We start from the raw sequence: 21,443 nt of genomic DNA on the forward strand, positions 1-21,443 counted from the left end.
CATATCAAGCCGATCTCTAAAAGGCTACACGCAAGTCAATAGAATTGGTTTCTACACACATGTATTTTGATTGTGCAGCATCTCAAACGGGTGAAAAGAACATGGTCCGTGGGACCAGCATTAATTAAGGCTGAATTGGTTTCTAAACTTCAAACTTCTGATCAAACGAAAATAGTACTCGAAGAAAAGTTCAATACATCTCTAAGCAGCTTTGTTAGAAATTAAGCGGCTTTGTTCAGTACATCTCTAAGTGATAGTTATGATAAAAGCAAGTATGATCAAGTAAGTCGTTCTCGTACATTTATTTTATGTCATACTTTGTGCCAATTTATTTATATGGACTGACTTTGATAAATTACTCAACTTTTTGTAGGACTGATGGTCGATTGTGATATTTAGAAGAATTAGGAGGCATTGTGATTGCCAACAAAGAATGATATCCATTCAAGCAATGATGGTGTCCCTTGATTGAAGATTAATAAATATTATCTTTTCTAGTTGTCTCATTTTCTAGATATGAGCAAGTATATTGGTCATATAAGGAGTTATTTTGCCACAATTTTTTACCATTCTTTTAATTTGAGAAACGTATGTCGGAATTGTGTTAATTTATCCGATTTCTATTAATAAAGAGGTTAAGATCCTTTCAAATAATATTCTTTTGTTTCTATATTAATGTGGATGTTAATACTCAAAGTTGGATGATTCATAAAGTGATTGTTGAACAGAAGTTATACTAAATATAAGTGATTATGAAGGATATCATAATGATGAAAAGATTGTCTGTTATACTATAAAGTGGTTATTAATGATACTTTAGTAACCATGAGAACACTATTACTGATGTTAAAAGTGGTCGTTAATACTAAGTGTGGTTGTTATTTCCTTGGGATTGACGACGACACACTATCCTATCGTTAAAAGTATAACGACCACAATATGTGGTCGCTAAAAAATAACAACCACAAGATGTGGTCGTTATACTTTTAACGACAGAGCCTATTACGACCAGCATATTGCGGTCGTTAATGATCATTAACGACCACAATCTGATTTTTGACGACCACATATGCCGTCGTTAAAAACCATTTTCCTAGTAGTGTCTTGTTGACCTAGACTAAGCTCCTTGAGTATAAGGTGAAACTCCTTACTCGACTCTCGGTAGCCCTAAATCTACACGGTTATTTCATTTTGCGCGTATCATGTAAGCACTAGCTAGCATTCGTAAATTGGAGAATATAAAGAATTAGTGGCTGAAATATTCCAGGATAGAACATTTTACGACATGCATGCTACAACTAGTTCTCATATACATACAATCCAAATAATAAATTCAAAGTTCCTTACATCTAATTCAAATAAATATTTTTTTATAAGTTCGAAGCTAAAACAAATAGAATCCACACTATTGCAAACTGACGGAGTCTTCATTTCCATTTCCAAGGAACACCTTTTTTTCTAGGGAATCTCCATGGAACTTAAAGATGGTACATAACACATAATTAACTTGATTACAACTTCAATATCTATGCCCATGTTGAGTAACATATCAATGGAACTTTCTTCAAACATAGGTGGTGCATACTGTGTGCTGGTGTCGTTGAGATGATATAGTTCAGGTTCATAAAGTTCGTAGTTATAAATAGCGTTGCATGTACTTGTCCATCCTGGTGTACTGAACCTCTGGGTAAAGCAGAGAAGCCTCTTCTTCCCCATCATCTCCGATGTCAAAGTTTGTCAAGCAACCCTCATAAAAAATGTGATAGTAATGCCCTATCCCCACCTGGTTAGCAAGGTCTGTACCTGCATGAGAGTAGAACATGTAGTAGGTATGGCAATTGGGGTGAAACTAGATTTTGCAAGGTGCTAAAAAGAGGTTTAAATTAACATATCTTTTGCCCAACCTTAAGTAAACATTATGAATACGCACAACACAATAACAAAAAGTTTCTTATGGTGGAGGGAATCATATTTCTCGCATTTTTCTAATCTGCATTTAATTATAATTTATGATCATGTACATGACTTCATATTTCATTTAATGCATTGTTATGGTCTTTTAGTTTTAAAGATCTTTGATCTATGTTCTATATGAATTTAAATGTGTGTTCGTGACCAATCTAAATATAATTAGAAAATTCATTGTGCAAATATAAAAAGTTTTTATACTAAATAGTTGCTTCCAAACAGAAGTAATAATAAAAAATGATAATATTTACTATTTCTCGTGGAGAAAATCCCGCACTTAATTATATATTTCCACTTCCATAAGAGAGTCATTAAAATGGCGACGATGACTTGCGCATCCTCATAAACGATAATAGGAATAAATAATAAATATAATTTAATTAGTTATTCTTTAATGTAGTCAAAAATAAAAACTATTAGAAATCATTAGTTACTCTTAAATGATTTCATGTGTCAAAAACAGAAACTATTCGAAATCATGTGAACAAGGTATAACTACTTTATCTAAAAACAAAGAATAGTTAAGGTCAAGTGATAATTCTTTGGCTAGATGAAGTCATGTTTCTCTCTGTCCCAAATTTTCGGGAGAAGTCGGACGTAATTCTGTTGTACACATGTCCTAAGATATTCCCCAGAAGCAAAAACGGTTATATACAAAATGTATTTTCACACAATTAATCCATTGTCCTTGTAATTAGGAGATGGCATGACAAAACGGTAATATTTTCCTAGAAATTCCACGTGGCCCTTAGACCATTTTTGTGCTAGTAAGCTGAGATTTCAAATATTGTATACTCAACAAATAAATGATTTTTCTTACCTTTCATTGATGCCAAGAATTCATCACTCGGAATGGGAATTTTCTTAAGAACCTTTCCTGAGAGCTTTTCCCATTTAGCAATCAACTCAATCAACTCATTTTGACTAAGGATTTTTTCCTGTGGCCGTAGGTACACTAGTAGAAAACGGAGTTTTAGCGCCGGTTCGTAAGGGCTTTTAGTGCCGGTTTCATAACCGGTACTAAAGGTCCCCCATACCAGGGCGCGAGCTTACCAACCGGTACTAAAGGTTTTTTTTTTGAAAATTTTGGAAATTTTTTTTGTTTTTTTTCGATTTTCAATTTTCTGAATTATTTGATGATTTAGTCTCTAATGGCCCATCTTAACTGCTCAAGTGTGGATCACTCATTCCAAATCATCTAACTTCCCGACCGGTCACCCATCCCTCTCACTACTCTAGCCTGAGCACGCTTAACTTCCAGGTTCTATTCTCCCTCGTTTCCAAGTCTACACTTGTTGTTTTCCTCACAATAGTAAGATGTGAATCCTATTAACCCTCAGGAGTTTAGCTTGAGCATGAAGTCACACGTTTCACTATTTGAGTTTGAAACTATTATTCTAAAAAACAATAATTATTTAGTAACACTAATATTTCTTGAATAAGTAGTTTGACCACAGTTTGACCAGATTTGACCAAAATTCAAAAAAACTGAGATACTTATTTAGTAACACTAATATTATTGCGTAATTATTTAGTAACACTCTATATTTCTTAAATCAGTTGTTTGACCGGTTTGACAAGATTTAACCAAAATTCAAAAAAACATAAATTAGAGCATATATTTTTTCCTTTTACAATTTTGTCATTTCAAAAATTGTCCTAAACCCTAAACCCGGGACTTAAAACGTCGGAAACTCTATGCTAAACAGTAAAAACTACGGGTTTAAACCATAAAACCTAACCGTAAACTCTGAAATCTAAACCCTAGCACTAAACGCTAAAAACGTCTAAAAAACGTCTAAAACGCCCAAAAACTCTATTTTCCCTTTGGAATTTTGTGATTTTAAAAAATTGTCAAAACGGAAAATAACAATTATTCTCTGATTTAAATGAATAACCGTCTCGCATCAAACAAGATGCAGATATAATGTTCATGCTTAACGCTGGCACCAAATAACAATTATTTAGTTCTAATACTAATCCCGAAGGTAGATGTAGAGGTAGCGTGCCGACTGCGATCACATTGACTTTGGAACCATTTCCCACGCGCATCGTCACCTCGTCCTTAGCCAATCTTCGCTTAATCCGTAGTCCCTGTTTTGAGTTGCAAATATTAGCAACAGAACCAGTATCAAATACCCAGGTGCTACTGCGAGCATTAGTAAGGTACACATCAATAACATGTATATCACATATACCTTTGTTCACCTTGCCATCCTTCTTATCCGCCAAATACTTGGGGCAGTTCCGCTTCCAGTGACCAGTCTGCTTGCAGTAGAAGCACTCAGTTTCAGGCTTAGGTCCAGGTTTGGGTTTCTTCTCTTGAGCAGCAACTTGCTTGCTGTTCTTTTTGAAGTTCCCCTTCTTCTTCCCTTTGCCCTTTTTCTTGAAACTAGTGGTCTTGTTGACCATCAACACTTGATGCTCCTTCTTGATTTCTACCTCCGCAGCTTTCAGCATTGCGAAGAGCTCGGGAATAGTCTTATTCATCCCTTGCATATTATAGTTCATCACGAAGCTCTTTTAGCTTGGTGGCAGTGATTGGAGAATTCTGTCAATGACGCAATCATCTGGAAGATTAACTCCCAATTGAATCAAGTGATTATTATACCCAGACATTTTGAGTATATGCTCACTGACAGAACTGTTCTCCTCCATCTTGCAGCTATAGAACTTATTGGAGACTTCATATCTCTCAATCCGGGCATTTGCTTGAAATATTAACTTCAACTCCTGGAACATCTCATATGCTCCATGACGTTCAAAACGTCGTTGAAGTCCCGATTCTAAGCCATAAAGCATGACACACTGAACTATCGAGTAGTCATCAGCTTTGCTCTGCCAAACGTTCATAACATCTGGTGTTGCTCCAGCAGCAGGCCTGGCACCCAGCGGTGCTTCCAGAACGTAATTCTTCTGTGCAGCAATGAGGATAATCCTCAAGTTACGGACCCAGTCCGTGTAATTGCTACCATCATCTTTCAACTTTGCTTTCTCAAGGAACGCATTAAAATTCAACGGAACAACAACACGGGCCATCTATCTACAATCAAACATAAACAAGCAAGATACTATCGGTACTAAGTTCATGATAAATTTAGGTTCAATTAATCATATTACTTAAGAACTCCCACTTAGATAGACATCCCTCTAATCTTCTAAGTGATTACGTGATCCAAATCAACTAAACTATGTCCGATCATCACGTGAGATGGAGTAGTTTCATTGGTGAACATCACTATGTTGATCATATCTACTATATGATTCACGCTCGACATTTCGGTCTCCGTGTTCCGAGGCCATATATGTATATGCTTGGCTCGTCAAGTATAACCTGAATATTCCGCGTGTGCAACTGTTTTGCACCCGTTGTATTTGAACGTAGAGCCTATCACACCCGATCATCACGTGGTGTCTCAGCACGAAGAACTTTCGCAACGATGCATACTCAGAGAGAACACTTCTTGATAATTTGTGAGACATCATCTTATAATGCTACCGTCAATCAAAGCAAGATAAGATGCATAAAAGATAAGCATCACATGCAATCAATATAAGCGATATGATATGGCCATCATCATCTTGTGCTTGTGATCTCCATCTTTGAAGCACCGTCATGATCACCATCTTCACCGGCACGACACCTTGATCTCCATCGTAGCATCGTTGTCGTCTCGCCAATCTTATGCTTCCACGACTATCACTACCGCTTAGTGATAAAGTAAAGCATTACAGCGCAATTGCATTGCATACAATAAAGCGACAATCATATGGCTCCTGCCAGTTGCCGATAACTCGGTTACAAAACATGATCATCTCATACAATAAAATTTAGCATCGTGTCTTGACCATATCACATCACAACATGCCCCGCAAAAACAAGTTAGACGTCCTCTACTTTGTTGTTGCAAGTTTTACGTGGCTGCTACGGGCTTAAGCAAGAACCAATCTTACCTACACATCAAACCATTACGATAGTTTGTCAAGTTGGTGCTGTTTTAACCTTCGCAAGGACCGGGCGTAGCCACACTCGGTTCAACTAAAGTTGGAGAAACTGTCACCCGCTAGCCACCTTTGTGCAAAGCGCGTCGGGAGAACCGGTCTCGCGTAAGCGTACGCGTAATGTCGGTCCGGGCCGCTTCGTCCAACAATACCGCCGAACCAAAGTATGACATGCTGGTAAGCAGTATGACTTATATCGCCCACAACTCACTTGTGTTCTACTCGTGCAAATAACATCAACACATAAAACCTAGGCTCGGATGCCAGTGTTGGGGAATGTAGTAATTTTAAAAAAATTCCTACGCACACGCAAGATCATGGTGATGCATAGCAACGAGAGGGGAGAGTGTGATCTATGTACCCTTGTAGATCGACAGCGAAAGCGTTAGCACAACGCGGATGATGTAGTCGTACGTCTTCACGGCCCGACCGATCAAGCACCGAAACTACGGCACCTCCGAGTTCTAGCACACGTTCAGCTCGATGACGATCCCCGGACTCCGATCCAGCAAAGTGTCGGGGAAGAGTTCCGTCAGCACGACGGCATGGTGACAATCTTGATGTTCTACCGTCGCAGGGCTTCGTCTAAGCACCGCTACAATATTATCAAGGATTATAGTGGAAGGGGGCACCGCACACGGCTAAAAATATGATCACGTGGATCAACTTGTGTGGCTAGGGGTGCCCCTGCACCGCACTCTTAGCTCGTTCGATTAAGTACCTCTTACACCCCATGACCTCCATTGGATAAGCATGCAGGCAGCGTTTACAATGGGCCATGGCTACCCTTCTTTTGGCTCAAGTGGTGTCATATGCACTGCATATATGCTATCAGCTTACTTACTTTGCATACATAATTACATATAGCTCTGTACGCCGTTGACTATGGATATGGTTTGGTCCGGTGCTCTGTGTATTGGAAGCTGGCACTTGACCAGGCTTGAAACCAGTGAATCATCATACCCAAGACATAGGCTTCAGATATTGTCAGCACGCCGTCGACTTGACAGTGACGTAGATGATTGTTTAGATCGATCAAAATTCAGAAATCATTTTTTATTTGGGGGGAATTCAGAAATCATGTCTTGTAACAGAATCGCGTCTCTCTCTTGCCGACTTCGCTGGTACAATCAACGCCGACGTGTGTAGTCAGCATCAGTTTGCTAACTTAACAAATACTCCGTCCATTTCTTTATATAATGTGTATTAGTTTTTTTAATAAAAATTCACAATGTAAGGTGCATCTGTTCTAATTCCTCGTAATTCGGATCTTGACCCTCCAGAAAAAGGAAAGTATCTATCTATCTCCCGATTGTGTGTATCTCTTCCTTTCCTAGACAAAATGATTTACTTGCCGCTAGTCCACAAATTAGACCAGAGTAATTTCATCCTAAATTGTTTATAATCATGTGACTTGGTTACCATGCTGAAAATAATACACCTTACATAAAGGAATGGAGGGAGTACTCACTTCCAACAATTATATCGGATTTAGCGTCAAATGAAGTTTCCAACCATATATATTTGTGGCATATCACATAGTCCTTCAACTGAAGCTTGCTCCATGTGTCATTCCAGCCTTGTAGATTACTTATGTTCAACATTCTTCTCCCTACTTACTGCTTGGCTAAATATTTTATATGAAGAAAAAAATAACTTGAGCGAGTGCAGCATTATCATACCTATCCAACGACCTTGACATCTAAGCTTTTACCTCATACCCAATGTCCTCTTGTTGACCTGGACTAAGCTCCTTGAGTATAGGGTGAAACTCCTTACTCGACTCTTGGTAGCCCTAAATCTACACGGTTATTTCATTTTGCGCGTATCATGTAAGCACTGGCTAGCATTCGTAAATTGGAGAATATAAAGGATTAGTGGCTGAAATATTCAAGGATAGAACATTTTACGACATGCATGCTACAACTAGTTTTCATATACATACAATCCAAATAATAAATTCAAAGTTCCTTACATCTAATTCAAATAAATATTTTTTTATAAGTTCTAAGCTAAAACAAATAGAATCCACACTATTGCAAGCTGACGGAGTCTTCATTTCCATTTCCAAGGAACACCTTTTTTTTTCTAGGGAATCTCCACGGAACTTAAAGATGGTACATAACACATAATTAACTTGATTACAACTTCAATATCTATGCCCATGTTGAGTAACATATCAATGGAACTTTCTTCAAACATAGGTGGTGCATACTGTGTGCTGGTGTCGTTGAGATGATATAGTTCAGGTTCATAAAGTTCGTAGTTATAAATAGCGTTGCATGTACTTGTCCATCCTGGTGTACTGAACCTCTGGGTAAAGCAGAGAAGCCTCTTCTTCCCCATCATCTCCGATGTCAAAGTTTGTCAAGCAACCCTCATAAAAAATGTGATAGTAATGCCCTATCCCCACCTGGTTAGCAAGGTCTGTACCTGCATGAGAGTAGAGTATGTAGTAGGTATGGCAATTGGGGTGAAACTAGATTTTGCAAGGTGCTAAAAAGAGGTTTAAATTAACATATCTTTTGCCCAACCTTAAGTAAACATTATGAATACACACAACACAATAACAAAAAGTTTCTTATGGTGGAGGGAATCATATTTCTCGCATTTTTCTAATCTGCATTTAATTATAATTTATAATCATGTACATGACTTCATATTTCATTTCATGCATTGTTATGGTCTTTTAGTTTTAAAGATCCTTGATTTATGTTCTATATGAATTTAAATGTGTGTTCGTGACCAATCTAAATATAATTAGAAAATTCATTGTGCAAATATAATTTTTTTATACTAAATAGTTGCTTCCAAACAGAAGTAATAATAAAAAATGATAATATTTACTATTTCTCGTGGAGAAAATCCTGCACTTAATTATATATTTCCACTTCCATAAGAGAGTCATCTAAAATGGCGATGATAACTTGCGCATCCTCATAAACGATAATAGGAATAAATAATAAATATAATTTAATTAGTCATTCTTTAATGTAGTCAAAAATAAAAACTATTAGAAATCATTAGTTAGTCTTAAATGATTTCATGTGTCAAAAACAGAAACTATTCGAAATCATGTGAACAAGGTATAACTACTTTATCTAAAAACAAAGAATAGTTAAGGTCAAGTGATAATTCTTTGGCTAGATGAAGTCATGTTTCTCTCTGTCCCAAATTTTCGGGAGAAGTCGGACATAATTCTGTTGTACACATGTCCTAAGATATTCCCCAGAAGCAAAAACGGTTATATACAAAATGTATTTTCACACAATTAATCCATTGTCCTTGTAATTAGGAGATGGCATGACAAAACGGTAATATTTTCCTAGAAATTCCACGTGGCCCTTTGACCATTTTTGTGCTAATAAGCTGAGATTTCAAATACTGTATACTCAACAAATAAATGATTTTTCTTACCTTTCATTGATGCCAAGAATTCATCACTCGGAATGGGAATTTTCTTAAGAACCTTCCCTGAGAGCTTTTCCCATTTAGCAATCAACTCATTTTGACTGAGGATGTTTTCCTGTGGCCGTAGGTATATTGTCTTGTTCAAGGCCCGTGGATCATCAATACACTTGATTGTGTATGCTGCAACGTCATCTTCGTCCACGAATATCACTGCATAGTATGATATAACAATACACAATCAGAAGTGGAAATCCGAAGGGAGTCAAATACACTCAAAAGCAGGAGTCTTACAAACTAGGAGAAATTAAATAGTACAAGTAATATTTGCTTACCGTACCTTTTTTTTAGAACATAGACGTCAGAGACGTCCGGCTTTAAATTAATAAAGCCCTCAACATAGGCAGCGTGCACAAATGGAACAAACCAAATAAACGAACAAAACCGAATCTTACGGTACCTTTGACGTTGCCATCTCCATAGATGTGAACTTTCTCCTTGGGTGGAAGAAGGGTGCGCATTTGACACAGGTTAGGAACAAAGTAAGCAGCAAAGCAGTTAGCAGAAATGTAGGTGTGGGGAATGTTTCCTTCTTCTATCGCCCTTCTTATCTCCATCTTCTCATCAAATGTGATCCTTCCCGGTTCAAGGGCATGCTCCATCCTTGCTGGGTCCATGCCGAATTCAGATGGTAGGAAACACTACAAGCAAAATTGTATGTTCATTATAAATGGACATGAGGTCATTGTTAATGATGTCTCTATCAATTTTAAAAAGAATTAAGAAGGATCCCCACATTTCATGTTCTTAATAAACAGACACGCACGCACGCACGCACGCACGCACACACACAAAGGTGGTTTTAGCAACTTTTTTTGTCACACCGATTAGGGCTTGTTTTATTACCTGCATCAGTTCCCTAGACAAGCTCACTCGCCACAATGAATTTTTTTGAAGTGCTAATAGTTTGTTGGCATCTCCTATTTCCCAGCCCTGCCTTTTATAGGGGGAAATAGTGATCTTCATTCATTAGTATTCATGGGCCCCATGGCGGTGTCCCAGGGCTGCCCCTGGCCATACAAGCTGACCACTATATAGCAACAAAGCGCCACAAACTAAATTATGAGCAGTTACATTGGACCCCCTATGCTAATACGCCCCACACACAACCGCCTCCGCACCTCTAGCCAAGACCTTGACAACTCTTGCACCAACATTGAACTTCAGGAAACCTTCGGGGTACACCCTCCCGAGAGTTGTTCTCACTAATGGGCCAGTCTGTGTACGCTCCTTGAGTTCCCGGTAAATGGAAGGTTTTTGAAGGCTTTTGGGTCATCTATTTTATTTGATTTCCTTCCTGTCCTCCGTAGGTTTAACTGGTATTTTCTTTGGTTTTTCCTTTTTGTTTTCTTCGTACTATTTCTCTAATTTGTAATTCAAAAAAAAATCATGGACACTTTTAAAATTGGTGAATATTTTTAATACTTGTGAACATTTTAAAATCCATTAGCATTTTCAAGTCCATGATTTTTAAATTCGTGAACATACTTTATATTAGCAAATATTTTTAAATTCATGAATATTTTCTAAATTTATGATTTTTTTTAAAAATTTTTGAATATTTTTTAATTCATGAACAGTTATCAAATCGCAAACACTTAAAAAAAGTATGTGAACCTTTTGAAGGCAGTGAGGGTTGGTGAGTCGACATTACCTAGGTGCCAAATAGGACGATAAGTTTCACACACCCGGCTCTAGCATCCCTTGCTCATGGATAGGCCCAGATAAGCTGAGCGGAAAGCTTCCTCCCGTTGTTGGGAAGTTTCCAAAATGTTGAATCTAGTGCGGGTGATTTTTTAATTCTCTTTGTGTTTATGCAGATTTTCTCATGTTTTCTTTCGTTTTCACCTATTACTTAGTTTTAGTGAGACATAAATATTTCTGTAAAATTCACGACCATTTTTAAAATTGGTGGAACACATTTTCAATTTTTTTCAAAATTTTCAATCACTTATTCAAATTCGTGATTTCTTTCCAACCCATTAACTTTACTATAATTTACAATCACTTTTTTGCAAATATTAAAATTATTATAATTTCGTTAAAATAATTTGATAACATTTTCCTGAGTACACCAATATATTTTTAAATTCCTAATTTTTTAAACCTGTCAACAATTATTCAGTTCACCAACACCAAAAGACAAGCAAAAAAAGCTTACCAGAGACGGACGATCGAGGGAGCAGCCGGAGGCGACTACTGGGTGGCCCACGTCACGGATGCAATGGTCTTTTTTCGAATTCGTGATTTTTCTTTCAAACATGATGAACTTTTCCAAATTCATAATTTTTTAAAAACCTGTGATCTTTTTCAAATTCATGAACTTATTTTATCAAAATTGATGAACCTTTTTCAAATCCGTGATTTTTTTTCAAAATCTGATGAACTTTTTTGTCAAAAATCGATGAACTAAAACGTTTGCAAATCCGTAAACATTTTTTCAAAATTTGGTGAACTTTTTTCAATTTCATGATTTTTTAAAACGTTTTCCGATTTTGTGAACATTTTTTTTGTAAATCCATGATTTTAAAATTTTTGGATGACTTATCTAAAATTCATGAATTCTTCTTCAAATTTATGTTTTCTTTTTACAAATAATTTTTACTAGGACTGGGACAAGGGTCAAATAGCACTGTTTTCAGATATAACACATCAATGGTTATTGTGCAAATTTGGTGGGCATTGGCATGCAGGTTTGAATCCCACATCTTGCAGAATAACATGGTGAAGATTTTTTTTTCTTCCCGTATATTGTTTTGAGCTTGTTGCTGGTTGCGAGCGATGCTGGGGTGGCCAACTACCGCTCAGCTTCGAGCGCCAACTAGCCTAAGCGACATTGAGTGCGCCGAAGAGGATCTCTCCTCCTCCGTGGTATATATGATGCGACTTTTGATAAAATGTCACTGGAATGCATAGGGCAGAGCAAGCGAGCAACCTAAATGGACCAGCGCAGAAAAATACTGTAGGACTCAATTTTTGGAACATTCTAAGCTTCATTACCGGTTCAGGTCCATTTTTCTTTTCTTTTTATCCACCGTTTCTTTTACCATGGTTTTTTCGGTTCCTTTTTCACATTCCTTTTTTTATTTTGATTTTGATTTTCTGTCTTCAAATATTTTCTCTTAATGATCGGAAATTTTGAAAATTCTTCAGAATTTCGAAAAATGTTTCGTTTTTTAATCATAAATTCAAAAACATTCCCCTTTTCCAAGAATAGTTAGCAATTTCTAAAATTATTTGTGTCATCAAAATTTAAAAAAATGGTCTCTCTTTCAAATTTTCTTTGGAAATACAAATAATGGTTGTGTTTTCAAATTATCTTCAGAATTTCAGAACAGTTCATGTTGGAACAATTGTTCTTACATTTTAAAAAAGCTCCCATTTTCTTACTTTTTAATTTTTTTTTCCGAAAATGATCTATTTTTCTAAAGAATCTAGTTTCAGAAATGATGAAGTTTCAAATTTGTTACAAAAATTCAAAGAATGTTTGTATTTAAAGAATAGCTTTCTCTATAAATGTTCAGAATTTTCGAAAATTGTTTTTTTCTAAAAAATATCCGCTTCCATTCCAATATTAAGAAAGGTTCGTTATTTTGTGAAAACATTGGACATTTAAAAATCAATGCTACATTAATCGCGCCACTACAGAGAAATTTCAAGATGATGTGCCGTCCCAGTCTTTCGAAGGTACTCGTAGAGGTAGAGTGTGCGTGTGTGCGTTTATAGGGATGAGTGTATGTGCGTATATATGAGCACTTGCATCTGTACCGTGTTAAAAAACGAGACTAGTTGTCTACGATTTACAGTATATTCGCAAGCTATTTTTGTTTTATGCTCGATTTGGTTTTTAGTCGGACCGGGAAAGGTAGGGATGCTCTTTGCTTCTGGGCGACATTTTGATGCACAGAGTGTCACAAAGACTCCCGAGCTCCTCCGGCACATTGTACTGGAGGGCATTCACATAGTAACGACAGACTATGCACTTCAACGCTCTAGCACTGGAGCAATTATATGTCTCTTTTCCCTGTTTTCTCTTAAAAAAAGAGGGTCCACAATTTAGTTACATATTTTAAGAACTCGTAGTTACAGGATTTTAAAAAAAATGTCCACTATGTTATGAAAATATAAAAGAATTTAAGTGCAATGTTCACTACTTTTTTAGAAAACAGAACTTTTTAAAAATATCATCGGTATTATAAATGTCGTCATGTATTTTGCTATCATGTATTTTAAAAATGTTCTTGAAATTAGAAAGTTTACTATTTATTAAAAGTCTGTTTATTTTTTTATAATGTTCTCATGTTTAAAAAGTATTCAAGAATTTTTAATAATCTCGATGTATCCTAAAAAAATTTCACGAATTTTAAAATGGAAAAAAATCGAAAGGTAAAAAAGAAACCTGGCGAAAACCAAATGGAAGTAAACTAAATAAAGGAAGGAAAAAGAAAAATAGAAACCGAGAGACCACTCAACGGAATTTTATTGGGAAGATTGGAGGAAAAAAGGAAAGAAAACTAGTGAAAACAAACATCATAAAAGTGAAGATTTCACGTGGTGATGATGCTATTCAATGCTGATAGCTAAATTACTTGTGCATATCCCCGCAATTAAAATACTTGTGCATATTTTGTTGTCGACTATTTTTTGAGAAAAGAGACATCCAAACTAACATGAGCCGTTAATCACATGAGATGAACAATTTCTGCAAAGGGTAACACATCCAAACTTAGAGTACAACTCCCTCCGTCCCATATTAGTTGTGGCTGAAATGGATGTATCTAAATATAATTAGTGCTTCATGCATCCGTTTGAGCAACAAATAATATGAAACGAAGGGAGTATTATCTACTTCATTCTTTCCAAAATGTAAGGCGCAAGACTTTTTTGAACAGTGAGGCATCTTTATATTGGACCAAGTTTATGGGGATTTTTTTTTCAGTATCTAGAATGCCAAATGAAAATATGGAAACATTCCGTGGTGGATCTAACGGACTGATTTGGCAATGTTGGTCTGGAATTTTTTTCCTCTGAAACTTGGTTAAACATAGAAAGTTTAACTTCAAAAAAATACACCTTAGAACCAAAGATTCCTATGTTGACTGAGAGGCTATTGTTCAACACTATTACAGTACCGCTTTCCCCTCTATCTTGGCCACTGCTTCATATCCTCCACGCCTTCAAATTTTGATGTGTTTCCACATGGTATAGTCTCGAACAGAGTTTAAATAATACCCCTCCGCTGGGATACATAGTCTATTTGGCTGGCTAACAAAAGATCTTAACAAATAACTACTCTATTTGTATGCGGTTTATGAGATACAAAATCACGGTACTAAGTTTAGTTAATGGTATAAATGAAATGACATAGAAAAAGGGAGCCTAATTCTTATATCTCTTTTTTACGAATGAAGCTCCAATAATGCACCAGCCAAAAAGGGGGCAGTGAGATCTAGCGCTGCTGTTGCTGTGTGCAACTTCCGTGACCCACGTCAATTCAACAGTTATGACCAATAATAGAGAAGATATTTTACCAGAAAGTAACCAAGCAAAGGCTTTCAGTTTACTGGAGGTTGGTGCTCGTTATTTTGTCAAGATCTACAAACAGTAATTCAGCAAAGAGCTCTGCAGTGGCCCTGGCGACTGAACTTACTGTTCTAATTTTGTGGCAATGAAACTATGGAAATCTGCCACACACAAGAATTTGCTGGAGTCCATTTGTAAAGGCAGATCAAAACATAGTTTCTGCATTTTCTTTCTATGTATCTAAGAAAAAACCGGAGAGCATTGAGCAGATGAATAGCAGATGGAATCCTCCAAAAATGCACACACAAAAAAAACCAGTTTTATTGAGTATCGAACATATATTCTTATGCATGTAATGAAAAAGGAATTTTGAAATTGCCACTTATAATTTTCTACAGGCCGATCAAATGCACATGGTGGGAGTTTGTGTTGCACAAAAAGCTGCGAGAAACTTGTCATGCATATAGAAATGTAATTTTCTAGTAGATCCGAATTTTTTTGTTGGACAGAGACAACGGTTGAAGGTCGTCAACTAACTAATAGTAATAAATCCCCTAAAAGGAAAATAATAGTAATAAACTTTACACTTTCCTCAAAAAAATGGATCATGCAAACTTTTTTATGTTGCGAGAAAAAGTTCACAGTAACTTATAGATGCATATATACACACATATTAATTCCACTGAGTGAGTTAGCCTACCTTGACATTTCCAGCTTCTTTGATGGCCTCCACCAGCTTGAGCTGCAGGTGGAGGTTGTGGCTACGGAAGTGAACCCCGGACATGGCCGACACCACCACGTCTACCTGCTTCATGGCGGCAACGAGGCCCTGGTGGTCGTCGAGGGATGCCTCCAGGAGCCGCGCTCCCTGCGCCTTGAACGACAGCAGCATCTGGAGCTTGTCAATGTCGAGGCCGATCTCCGGCCTCATCAGGACGTAGGTCTCGTGGCCCTGTGCTAAGCTCGCCTTCACGATCCTCCTGCCGATGTAGCCCGTGCCTCCAACGACAAGAACCCTGCTCTTCTCCATGCCTCACAAAAGAAGAAGCTAGATGCAAATTGCTGCCCGGACTGCTATTTTTATGCCGAAGTCTGGCGTGTCAACCTGGTTGGGACCTTCAGATATGGACATCGGTCAGTGAAATCGTTGTCAATCTTGTTGGTTGGTGGTGACATTACGTGTACGGCCCTAGGCCCTAGCTGATATTACGTGTACGGCAGCTCTATCACGGTGGTTGATTTTGAGGTTGCATTGATGCGCTGTCGTTTATTTGGTATACCTACTTTTCTTTATGAGCACATGTGATTTATGGCTTGACAGTTCACGCATATTACAAAGTTCCATCGGCAATTGCAGTGGACTTAAATTTACTGTTGGAAATCTCAAAGGGTAACATAAGTTACTAGTTAGTGAATAGTATATACTAGATGGTACCTTGCACGTTGGTGCGGGAATTAGTTGCAATATATTTCAATAAAATTTGATTGTGCGTAATATAAATATTTTGATTAATAATATATGAGCCAAAATTAAAATACATACAATTTATTATATTGGATTATGCATAGTTGTAAAATATTTATTAAATATAAGTGGAATCATAGGATAAAAAATATTTTCCCATGTATGGTTGCATGTGATGGTGGGTCTTTTGACTTTTTCCATGCATGGTTGCATGTTGAGGTGGACCTTTAGGTTGGTCATAGTGTGGAGTAACTTATAGTAGTGTCATGCATATGACAATAGTGTAAGTTACTACATTCATAGTGCAAACTAACATAGTAGTAGTGTCATAGATGGCTTCATTTATTAGCTTATAGACTCATCTTGTATTGGAAAGCGCTATGTTACAATAACATATTATGTTACTACTTCTCATTAAGTACTTGCCACATAAGTAAAAATTTCTTGGAGTAACACTATGTTACTCGCTAAGTTACTCTCACTATGACTAGCCTTCATATTATGTTACTACTTCTCATTAAGTACTTGCCACATAAGTAAAAATTTCTTGAAGTACGCTATGTTACTCGCTAAGTTACTCCCACTATGACTAGCCTTACATAATTGTATGATGATGTGGCAGTCTCCGTCTTTGCTCATGTCTACTGTGTAGAAAGAGAGCGGCGCGATGAAGGCTGGCATCTACTTGTAGCGGTTACCATTGCAGTAGAGTCAGGACCGAAGCTAGATGAGCATTTTTCCAGGGTCAACTCCAATGCAATTGTGTCAGCTTATATATTTAAACACTGATTGGAATTAGTAATGATGTAGTGAAGGTTTTGCAGAGTCTTTCCCCTCCCCTCTCGCCCACACACACCTCTATTGCAAATGGTAACCTTGTCATTGAGAAGACGACCATTGTATATGCTCTAGTACCTTCTGTGTGTAGTGTACAATGATTGACCAATATAAGTTGCAGCATCTCAAAACAACTTTCGTAATTGGCAGAAAAATCATATTAATAAGGGTTAATTTCCTTGTATTAGTAACGTCTCCAGTACATTGTGTGCATCATGTAGTCGCCCTTAGCGCTCATGATCAAGCTTGCAATTATTAAAGGCTGCTTCCATTTATATGGTGTATTTTGTCTTCATATAAGTTCCACAATTTGTTCGCTGTCATTCTCGCTCACCCGCTTGCCCTGCTCGGCCGCATCCACTCTAGAGCTGCCCTCCTTACCTCCACTGCTCACCACATGCCACCGCCGACACCTTGTAGCCCCGCCGACCTCCGACCGCCAAATTCTGGCAAGATTCCGATGGGATTCAGGTGATCTCTTTTTCTTTATTTTTTTTCTCCTTTCCATCATCACTGGCCACGGTGGTGCTCTACCTCCTCATCCCTAGCCCGACGGCGCTCATCCCGTCATCGCCACTGTCACACCCGGCTACACCCCACCGCCTCCCTGGTAGCAGCTCCGGGAGGACCTCCGCTCCGTCCTGTCCAGACGATGTCGCACGCGCGCCAGAGTGTGGTCCATCTTGTGGTTGCGCTTGCAGAGGACGACACAACCACCGGGGATCTCTTCTTGGACGCCGGCGAATGGATTTCATATTCAAGAACCATTGCAATTATAGAATATAAAGATTAATCACGACATGCAAATAATATAAAATTTTATTATTGCCTCTAGGGCATATTTCCAACAAATAGCATATCAATGGAACTTCCTTCAAACATAGGTGGTGTGTAGCGTATGCTGGTGTCATTGAGCTAAGATAGTTATGCATAGCGCTTCATGTACTCTTCCATCCTGGTGTACTGAACCTCTGGGTAGAGTAGAGAACCCTCTTCTTCTCCATCGTCTCCAATGGCAAAGTTTGTCAGGCAACCCTCGTAGAAAATGTGGTGGTAATGCCCTACCCCCACCTGATTTGCAAGGTCTGTACCTGCATGCAAATAGAACATATAGTAGATGTGTCAATTGGAGTGAAAAAAGGTTTTTGCAAGTTTCTTAAAAATAGTCAAATAACTGTTTCTTTGCCTGGTCTTAAATAAATCTGGAATGTGAAAGGCTAAATACTTGCTGAATACATGCGACACAATTAAAAAACACTTTCAGGGCACGAAATTGTTTTCCTACATTTATTAGATTTTGATTATAACTAATGATCATGTACATGACAAATCACTTAATTCATGGGCATGGTTTTTATTATATTTTTAAGAAGTTTGATCACTAGATTCAGAAAGTTGTTCATAACCAATCTAAATATCTAACTGAAGACATTTTCATCTCACCAGTCTAACTAGTTTTCGTATCTCTAGTATTCCCCTCATATCGATTTTTTAAACCACGCGATAAGCCTCATTTTTTTTCTTCTAAACTGCCCCCTATCTCCTCGTTCATAGGGAAATAAATCCCTTGCAAATTAATAAACAGAAATCAAATAAATCACCAGTAGGAAGAAATCACGTAGTTATACGTAGACAATCCCAATCACATTGTAACTTTCCTTGCCTTTTCCTATGGATTCCTTTCCCACAGCATATCTCAATCTCAACCAAAGCAAAGATTCCCTACGTTGAACCACTAGAATAAAGTTGCCCCATTGCAACACACGGTTATTTAGCTAGAACTATCTATTGTTCATAGTACTATCTAATTGCTTCCAAAGAGAGGTAATAAAAAATGGTAATATTTACTTATTGTGCTGGAGAAAAATCACACACTTAATTTTAAATTTTTAGTTCCATATGAGAGTTGGGTACAAAGGTAGGGAAGACTTACACATCCTCATGGACGATAATAGGGATATATGTGTATTATATAATTAGTTATTCTTTAATGTTATCTCTAGCAATTAGTAATAATTTATTGTGCCAATTTTTTCTTACAAATCATGTGAACATGGTATATGCCTTTACATACATACAAATACTTATTAAGGTGTTATATTAATTAGGTGACAAGGGATAATTCCTTGACTAGAGGAAGGCCTGCTTCTCACGCTGCACTATGTCTCTCAAGTTTTCAGGAGAAGTCGAACATAATTATGTTGTATATGTCCTATGATAACTCTTCACAAGGACAAATATCGTCCTACAGAACTTTGTATTAAAAAAATATTCACACAATTAATTCCATTGTCCTAGTAAGAAAATGACATGAAAAAGGGTATTATTTTCCTAGAAATTTGATGTGGCCCTTCCACCATATGTTGGTACTACTAAGCTGCGAAAAAAATGAGATATATTATACTTTACACTCAAGCAATAAATGTTTTTTTCTTACCTTCCATTGAAGCCAAGAATTCAGCACTGGGAATGGGAATTTTCTCAAGGGCCTTTCCTGAAAGCTTTTCCCATTTAGCAATCAGCTCATTTTGACTAAGGATGTTTTCCAGCGGTCTTAGGTATATTGTCTTGTTTAAGGCCCGCGGATCATCAATGGACTTGATTGTATACGTTGCAATGTCATCTTCATCCATAAATATTGCTGCATAGTACGATATAACTTTAAATAGTCAAGTGGAAATTTGAAGGGAGCGGCATAAACCCAGGAGTAATCATACAACTACGATAAGTAAAACCTAGAAGTACATATGTTTGTATATGTTTACCTTTGACGTTGCCATCTCCATATACATTAACTTTCTCCCTGGGTGGAAGAAGAGTACGCATTTGGCAGAGGTTAGGAACAAAGTAAGCAGCAAAGCAGTTTGCAGAAATATAAGTGTGGCCAATGTTTGCTTCTTCTATCGCCTTTCTTATCTCCATCTTCTCATCAAATGTGACCCTTCCTGGTTCAAGAGCATGCCCCATCCTTGCTGGGTCCATGCCGAACTCAGATGGTAGGAAACGCTGCATGCCAAATTGTATATTTATTGATTATGACTACACTCGAGCTGTTTTCATCAAGTTAAAAACACAAATTAAGAAGAATCACAACATATCGTGTTCTTAATTATTCTTATTTTCAATCCGCAAGGTGATATTTTTTAACAAGATTTCTGCAAACTATTCAAAGCTCTTTGCATCAAATTGATGAGTAAACTGGACCAGCCCAGTCAGCCGCTACTATGCATCGGTACCTTTCCGCCTGTTTTGATCGATTTATTCGGTCCAATTCCTTTCAAAAATCTGTTCGTGGGATGTTTTGACAAAGTTAGATAATATAATATATTATGAATATAAATCCATAATTTTTTTAAAATCACAAATCAAAAAATATGCGTGAATGTTTTAACATGTTCACAATTATTTTTGGAAAACATACCACAACTACTGAAAATTATGTATTTAAAAAAATGTTCGGACAATTTAGGAAATGTTCAACGAAAATTTAAAATGTTTACAAATTTTTTCAAAGTTTTCAAAAAAAATTCCGTAACATGATTTTCAATAAAATGCTCTCGGAAATTAAAATCTGTGTGCATATTTTAGAAAATGTTTACTATTTTTAATATTCATGTATTTTTTAAAACATCATGAATTTAAGCACACACAAAAAGAAAATAAGAAAACAAATATAAAACAACACCAGAAAAAAAACTGAAAAAAAGACATATAAACCCCCTTTTGTTTTTCTCTCTCTCGAAATGGATATTGTGAGAGTTACCATCTTTTAGCGACAAAAAGTTCATAGAGTACTATTTACTTATAATTCCCCTGAGTGAGTTAGCCTACCTTAACAGCATGGCCGACACCACCACTTCCACCTGCTTCATGGTGGCGACGAGGCTCCGGTGGTCGTTGAGCGACGCCTCGACGAGCCGTGCTCCCTGCGCCTTGAACGACAGCAGCATTTGGAGCTTGTCAATCTCGAGGCCGATCTCCGGCCTCAACAGCACGTAGGTCTCGTGGCCCTGGGCCAGGCTGGCCTTCACGATCCTCCTGCCGAGGTAACCGGTGCCTCCGACCACAAGAACCTTGCTCTTCTCCATGCCTGACAAAGGAGAAGCTAGCTAGCTGCAAATTGCCGACGCCTGGCGTGTCCACTCTCCACCTGCGGTTGGGACCTTCAGATAAGGAGATC

The 21,443-nt window shown here is 37.4% G+C and overlaps 2 protein-coding genes and 1 long non-coding RNA gene across 3 annotated transcripts; all 3 read right to left on the minus strand.

The window, feature by feature from the left end:
• Positions 1-1,325: 1,325 nt before the first annotated feature.
• LOC147983658 (uncharacterized) lies at positions 1,326-2,871 on the minus strand. Its single transcript, XR_015614999.1, has 2 exons — positions 2,789-2,871; positions 1,326-1,803 (listed from the first exon to the last, which is right to left on the minus strand). It is a non-coding gene; the product is annotated as an uncharacterized LOC147983658 (long non-coding RNA).
• Positions 2,872-7,908: 5,037 nt separating this feature from the next.
• Positions 7,909-16,057, minus strand: LOC125535496 (isoflavone reductase homolog). Its single transcript, XM_048698556.2, has 4 exons — positions 15,662-16,057; positions 9,839-10,079; positions 9,388-9,591; positions 7,909-8,403 (listed from the first exon to the last, which is right to left on the minus strand). The coding sequence occupies exons 1-4, from the start codon at positions 15,989-15,991 to the stop codon at positions 8,237-8,239; spliced, it is 942 nt and encodes a 313-aa protein (XP_048554513.1). The 5' UTR covers positions 15,992-16,057; the 3' UTR covers positions 7,909-8,236.
• A 2,007-nt stretch (positions 16,058-18,064) lies between these two features.
• Positions 18,065-21,443, minus strand: LOC125535498 (isoflavone reductase homolog). The gene is made up of 4 exons (XM_087540817.1): positions 21,095-21,443; positions 20,029-20,282; positions 19,701-19,904; positions 18,065-18,354 (listed from the first exon to the last, which is right to left on the minus strand). The coding sequence occupies exons 1-4, from the start codon at positions 21,349-21,351 to the stop codon at positions 18,188-18,190; spliced, it is 882 nt and encodes a 293-aa protein (XP_087396943.1). The 5' UTR covers positions 21,352-21,443; the 3' UTR covers positions 18,065-18,187.

This window comes from Triticum urartu, chromosome 2A (assembly GCF_056163025.1).
Source record: "Triticum urartu cultivar PI428250 chromosome 2A, HENAU_Tu73, whole genome shotgun sequence".
Classification (NCBI taxonomy): domain Eukaryota; kingdom Viridiplantae; phylum Streptophyta; class Magnoliopsida; order Poales; family Poaceae; genus Triticum; species Triticum urartu.